Source organism: Cucurbita pepo, unplaced genomic scaffold, assembly GCF_002806865.2.
Source record: "Cucurbita pepo subsp. pepo cultivar mu-cu-16 unplaced genomic scaffold, ASM280686v2 Cp4.1_scaffold001281, whole genome shotgun sequence".
Taxonomy (NCBI): domain Eukaryota; kingdom Viridiplantae; phylum Streptophyta; class Magnoliopsida; order Cucurbitales; family Cucurbitaceae; genus Cucurbita; species Cucurbita pepo.
The window spans coordinates 1-7,610 of NW_019647464.1; the positions used below are offsets into that span (position 1 = coordinate 1).

At 31.4% G+C, this 7,610-nt stretch overlaps 1 protein-coding gene across 1 annotated transcript; it reads right to left on the reverse strand.

Annotated features, from left to right (window-relative positions):
- Positions 1-6,693: 6,693 nt before the first annotated feature.
- LOC111786274 (S-protein homolog 5-like) lies at positions 6,694-7,144 on the reverse strand (the record flags this gene model as incomplete). The annotated part of the gene is made up of 1 exon (XM_023666584.1): positions 6,694-7,144. A coding segment is annotated over exon 1 (451 nt), but the record flags the coding sequence as incomplete, so codon positions are not given.
- Positions 7,145-7,610: the final 466 nt, after the last annotated feature.

Genomic DNA, 7,610 nt, shown 5'->3' on the forward strand with positions numbered 1-7,610 from the left:
TCTATTTTCTTCTCTCTTTCTTCTCTTTCCTAAAAACTAAATGGAAGCTATTTTCAATCTGTTTTCTCCTCTCTCCCAAATGACTGTCCAATTGTTCAAGAAGTAGTTTTCAATCTATTTTAATTTTCCTCCCCTAAAAATGATTATGCATCCATCAATTATGATTTTCTTCTCTCACCTATAAANAAAATGATGATTCAGATGCCATTTTCAATCAATTTTGATTTTTTATCCCATATCAAAAAATCTAAATAATTGAAAAGGAGATCTAACCTAACTTTTCTATCTTTCGCAAAACATAAAAGAAAAGGAGATCTAACTTACAGATTACTTCTCCATCTCTTTCCATTCCTATTAAATCTGCTTGAAGTGAAGGCGATCTCCAATTTTCTCTCCTAAAATCTGTGATCTTTCCTCTATTTCTTTCTCTGATTTTTCCCTTCTCAAGATCTGCCATTTTTTTTGTTTCTGTTTCGTATCATTTTGCAGTTGTAGGGGGTGTGGGGAGATATTTGGGGGAGGTGGGGAGAGAGATAATTTACTTTTTTATTTTTTTATAATTATTATTTACTTATTCTTATTATTATCTCTTTTTTTTTCTTTTATTTTTTTTCGGGGTCGTTACAATGTGAGTGTCGCCCATCGAACCACTTTAGAGTCGTAATAAACAAATGTCATGACGTGACAGATGTAAGACGTGACACTAATCATGTCGATTTGAACAAGCTTATAAAATAAATTATTTTGATTGGGTGACTATAAATTAAATTCATCCTTAGTAAATAGATTAGCAAAAAATAACCATATTAGTCGAGATTGCCCCTGCGTTGAAATTTTACCCATTTTCGTCTAAATAACAAAGACAAGGAACGTAAGATTAAAAGCTAATGAATTGTTTAAATTTAAAAACTATATAAAAGAAAAAGTTAATTTGGTTTTGTATTCTTGCTTTTCTCTTTTTTAAAAACGATTTTATCATCCTATCTTCTTTTTTAAAGACTTAGCACAAGTATTGTATGCTTTCACATACCTAATCGAATCGTAATATTATAATTTCTTAAAACTAATACACCATATCAAATTTTCAAGATTGAAAAAGAATACACATTTATTTTAATATCATAACCGAACCTTCCAATTCATGGATATATCGATTCCTTATATTGATTTAGGCAGCCATATGTAGAAAATATCATACAATGTGGGTCTTGGAAGATTGATCCATTGATGGTATTAAATAGTGTAGCAAAGAAGAACGACATTAGAAGGGACAATGCAAGTGTTGAAAATGAATTCATTTTGTAAATATTCGAATACTTGTTGTTTCACTTTTATACTTGCAAAATTAGTTTTAATGTTCAACGGCACCCGATCTGTTATATTGGGGTGGGTGACCAAATATTACGTGCTTACTTATCGAATTATTTTATTTATTGTTATAAGTATTATATTTATTCACAAAAACAACTCATATCGTTAACCATCCGTCTTACGTGTTATTGAGTGTAATGCTATGAACTTTTAACTTTTAAAGCTAACGAATAAGGGTGGGTTTCAATATTTTATATTCTTATCACAAACGAGGGCAATTATGGACCCATTTGATGACGCATTCTCATTTATTTTTTATAATAAAAATGGAATTAATTATTTTATTTAGTGGAAAATATATGTTTGAAAATAATTACGGGTTATTATTCTCTAAAATTTTGAATTAAAAACGTAAAAAGTATAATATGGAAATTAATTTTACGTTAAGGTCGTGCAAGTGTCCTTCAAATAGTCTAATTCTCATAGCTTCTCATGGCCTAGTTCAACTAGGCTTTCATCTTGTCGTCATATCTCATCACTCGACTCCTCAGATCATATTTATTCATCGGAATTTTGTACATGATCCTAAGATAAATTGGTTAACTCTTTACTAGTCCCTAAGTCGTACATTTACGTATCATGAATATGTGAGGTCCACTATTTTCTGATAATAATTTTCATGCAACACCAAACATAGTTATTTGATTTCGAGCACACTAAACAAAACCTTAAACCAAAAGGCCTTTAAGAAATTTAGATAAGCTAAATAAGATTCATTTGAGATGGTTCTTGGTTTTTTTATTAAAAAACCAAACCATTTGATAACTATTTGAACACGATTCTCGTTTATTGTTCTTTCTAATTCAAAATTAATCAGAAATCTTAGGAACAACAATATCCAGTTTCTTGCTTTTCAGATTTCTTTTTAAATATTAAAGGTTTAAATTGTTATTTTTTCATGTATGATAGATTGCAAAATGGCTTAATATGGTATGTTGGTATTTCCCTCCTCTAATATGTCATTTCTTAATAAAAATGTTTATATTATTACCTTATCATTTATGACACATTGTAAGGTGTCTTTAATATCACATCTTTGTATTATCCTTTCCTTAAATAACCCGAACGTTTTCTATTAATTTCTCCCAAACTTGAAAAAAATAAAGAAATGAAAAACCTTTTTTACTTGACTATGCGGCTTCATTAGACCTTAGGCAAGGTTCTTCTTCTCTAACCGAACATAACTTATGCAGAAACTAAGCTTTGTTCAATAATACATGTATCCAGTATGAGTATACGTTCACTTGATAGCAATATTAACCGACTTGCCTCTACTCTCAGCCAAGTTCGAAGGCTCGACTTTACCTTTACTCTAGGCCCAAAATCTTTCGAATGCAATATTGCATCTCATACAGTTGTTTTGATTGTCAATCACGACCAAAATAAGTTAGCAATTCTTAATATCATAACTTATGTCGGTAGCATTTATAATTCATTTATCATATCAAGCTTAAAAAAAGGAAAAAAAAATACGGAAACAAACAACATGTCCAGAACATTTATTTATTTCAATATTGAAAACCAACTTTTCAGTTTATGAATATATTGATCATTTACGTGACCACTCATAGCAAATTTGATAATTCTTTGTTTTATAGTTGAACAGGCACATATTTTGCTCCCTCACATACCACGAACATAGAGTATTTACGCAATTGTTTCTATCTCTCTTATCTATGTAGATATCGAAGTAATGAAATGAGACAGGCCTTCGAATGCCATATTGCATCTCATATAGTTGTTTTTATTGTCAATCACGACAAAAATAAGTTAAACAATTCTTAATATCATAACTTATGTCTGTAGCGTTTATAGTTCATTTATAATAATCATATCAAGCTTCAAAAAAGAAATGTTAGTGGAAATTTAAATGTTATATAAGGGAGATGTAAAGAAAGCATATTGAACATTTAAATTTATCTAAATTATACGTTTAGTACCTCACAAACTTTCAACTTTATATCTACTTGTCCATAAACTTGGTAGAATGTCTAATAAGTCTCTAAATTTTCATTGTTTTAGTTCAACATTTTAGGAGTAAGAAATTTAACTATCGAACTTTGTGATCTTAATTCATACCGTATCTATTAAACTACGCTTAGTGTAGCTCATACCTTATCTACGAACGGTTATGTATCTAAATAATATTTTGACCAAAAATACGACAGCTCGTTTGTTTAGTATGCGTCAAAATAAATTGAGTTCATTTCACATCCACCAGATTTGAAGTTAGAGCTTGAAAGTCGAGCTCTTCGCCTGAATTTCAACAACCAACTCATCCATAAACACGTGTGAAAGGATAACAACCTTCGATTTTGATTAGGATGGTCGCAAGGAAGAAGAAACCCTAGAAATAGTTCTATGACTATTTTTGTTGCAATTTGATAAGCTTTTTACCAAAACGATATCTAATTGTATACAAGTACTATATGTTCGACATCTTAGAATACTCTAAGCAATTGCTTGATAATGGTGTACACTTGCAGTTATGAGCTGACCTCCTTCCCAACGAGTTTGCAGTTTAGAGCCATTAGACGTCACGTCATTTTTTTTTATGTAAACTAGTTTATTACCCTTTTGCTTTTGTAAGCTCCATCAAGCCTTTGTAACAGAGTTGCTATCACGTTAATATGGAATAAAAATGAGTTCAAGAACGTGTAGTATAGAGCGATTTGAACCTCTAATATCGTCGAGAGTATAATCTCATTCGCATTTAGATTATGATCCAGACTGAAATTAATTAGTTTTGTTGATGTTATACCAGAAAACAATTTGCATAAGTACTATAATTAAGTATAACATAGCTAAATTGTTATAAATTATGTACTTTTGATTAAAATGTCAAATTCCCGGGTAGATATTGTTTTCTATGGGGTTTTCTCTCAAGGTTTTAAAACGCTTCTATCAGAGGTTTTCACACCCTTGTGAAAAATATTTTGTTCACCATAACGATCGATGTGAGATCTCTCGTAGAAAATATCATATCTAAGAGAGTAGGTTTTGACCTACACGATAGACAAGAAGGCAACATGCGAGTGGCGCCCATCAGACCACTTGAGAGACGTAATAAACAAAAACCATGACACGACCAATGTAAGACCGTGACGCTAATCATGTTGATTCGAACAAGCTTATAAAATAAATTATTTTTATTGGGTGACTATAAATTTAATTGATATTTCAATGGTAAATAGATAAGAAAATAAAAATAATGCGACCAGATTGCGTCAAGATTGAAAACGAACCCCTTTTGGTCGAAACAAGAGAGACAGGTAAGGTAAGATTAAAAGCTAATGAGATTTTTAATTAAAAAACGTATGAAAAAAAAAAAAGTTAATTCCTTATTGTATTCTTACCACATTTGAGTTTGGTTTATTTTTTATAAAATTACCCCGGTTTTTCCATAAGTGAGGAAAATTATATCTACTATCTGTTTCCTCTTTTTGTAAAATATCTTAGAGTTGGGCATTCCGGTGCAATCATTTCTCAAACAAGAAATATTCTCAACGTTAGAGAAGATAAGGGAAGACCACCTGAACCAAGCGAACGAGAGAGACATAAACTCATCCTATCTATACCACATTGCAGGGACATCTTCAAATAATTTCGATCAAAGTGGAAGAAATTAATAAATAAGTAGTGTATAGGTTCAATTACCTTAACAAATCTTAATATTCTAATTCATTAAAACTAATACCCCATATCAAATTTTAAAGAAAGAAAAAACACACAAAAACAACAAATTTACTATAATATTATATTTGAACTTTCCAGTTTATGGATATATTGGTTAGTTACATTCATTTAGGCAGCCAAGCGTGGCAGATATCGTACAATTTGGTTTTATAGTCAAACATACAGATACCTTGTTTTCCCACGATCCACAAACACAGAGTTTTGTTGCATTTGATTCTATCTCTGTTATCCTTGTAGATATCAAAGTACTGTGAAAACCCAGGCCATTGAAAGGTACAGTAAAATTGTGTTGAGCCCCAAAAGTTTGGTCGAAAGGTGAAGGCGTAGCCGCCCAAAAACGGGAGCTGGTGGATTCCCAAGTCATCATCGCCAGATTTGCAGTGAATAGTGAGTTGATTGTGACTTTCTAGAACATTTGTTATATTGACCGTAATCGGTGGGTCTTTGAAGATTGATCCGTCAATGGTTGTAAATAGGGTAGTGAAGAACAACGACATTAGGAGAGACAATGCAAGTGTTGAAAATGAATTCATTTTGTAAATATGATAATACTTGTGCCGGGTTTGTGTCACTTTTATACTTGCAAAATTAGTTTTAATTGTCTACCGCTCCGATCGATCTGTTATATTGGGATGGGTGACCCAATATTACGTGCTTACGTATCCATTGTTTTATTTATTGTTATTAGTATTTTTGTGATTTACAAAAACAACTCATAAGAGCGATCGTTATCCATCCGTCGTTAACTGTAACACATATTCTTGAGTGTAATGTTATGGTCCTCTAACTTTAAAGCTGATGAACAAGGGTGAGTTTTGATATTTTGTATTCTTGTCATAAAAGAGGGTAACGTATAGGCTACAAGGTACGTTCGTATTTCCCTCCTCTGATATGTCATTTATTAATTGAAAATGTTTATATTATTGCCGGATCGTATATGACACATTGTAAAATATCATTTATATCATATCTTTGTATTATTCTTTCCTTAAATAAACCGAACGTTTTAAAATAAATGGTACGTTGGACATTGTGGCTTTATTAGACCTTTGACAAGGTTATTCTTTGTTAACCGAACATAACTTATGCAGTGACTAAATTCTGTTCAATCATACTTGCCTCTACTCTAGGCTAAGTCCTAATGCTCGACCTTACCTTTATTCTAGGCCAAAATTCTTCGAAAGCAATGCCGCATCTCGTATAGTTGTTATGATTACCAATCATGACCAAAATAAGTTGACAATTCTTAATATCATAATTTATGTTGATAGCGTTTATATTCACTTATACTAAAGATCATATCAAGCTTAAAAAAAGAAGAAAAGAAGAAAAAAAGATACACACACGACAAACATTACGGAGACATCTTCAAATAATTTCGATCAAAGTAGAAGAAATTAATACCTTAACAAATCTTAATATTATAATTCATTAAAACTAATACACCATATCAAATTTAAAAAAAAGAAAAAAAAAACACACAAAAACAACATATTAATATCCATTTATTATGATATTATAATTGAACTTTCCAATTTATGGATATATTGATCAGTTATATTTATTTTGGCAGCCAAGTGTGGCAAATATCATACAATTTGGTTTTATAGTCGAACATACACATACCTTGCTCTCCCACAATCCACAAACACAGAGTATTGTTGCATTTGGTTCTATCTCTGTTATCCTTGTAGATATCAAAGTAATGCGAAAAGCCAGACCACTCGAAGGTACAGTAAAACTGTGTTGAGCCCCAGAAGTTTGGTTGAAAAGTGAAGGCGTAGCCGCCCAAAGGTGGGAGCTGGTGGATTCTCAAGTCATCATCACTAGATTTGCAGCGAACAGCGAGCTGATTGTGACTTTTTAGAACATTTGTTATATTGACTGTCATCGGTGGGTCTTTGAAGATTGATCCGTCGATGGTAGTAAATAGGGTAGTGAAGAACAACGACATTAGGAGAGCGAACGCAAGTGTTGAAAATGAATTCATTTTGTAAATATGAGAATACTTGTCCTTGTTTTGTTTCACTTTTATATTTGCAAGATTAGTTTTAATTGTCAACGAGCTTGGATCCATCTTTTATATTCAGATGGTTGACCAAATATTACCTGCTTACTTATGGATTGTTTTATTTATTATTATTAGTAATTTTGTTATTTACAAAAACAACTCATAAGAGCGATCGTTCACCATGGGTCGATAATTGGAAACCATATTCATGAGTGTAATGTTACGGTCCTTTAACTTTAAAGCTGATGAATAAGGGAGGGTTTCCATATTTTGTATTCTTGTCATAAAGAGTGCAATTATGGACTTGTTTGGTAATGGGCTCTTACTTATTGTTGAAAATAAAAATAGAACCATATTTGATAACTAGTTTTTTTTTAAAAAAAACTATAGGCTTGGAACTCAAACATTATTGGTTATTGTTCTATAAACTTTTGAATTAAAAATGTGAAAGTATGTACCATTTCAAACCCACGTCAGCAAAAATGAANAAAGGCCATTGTTTCAGTTTCTTCCTCAGCTATGACATTTCATT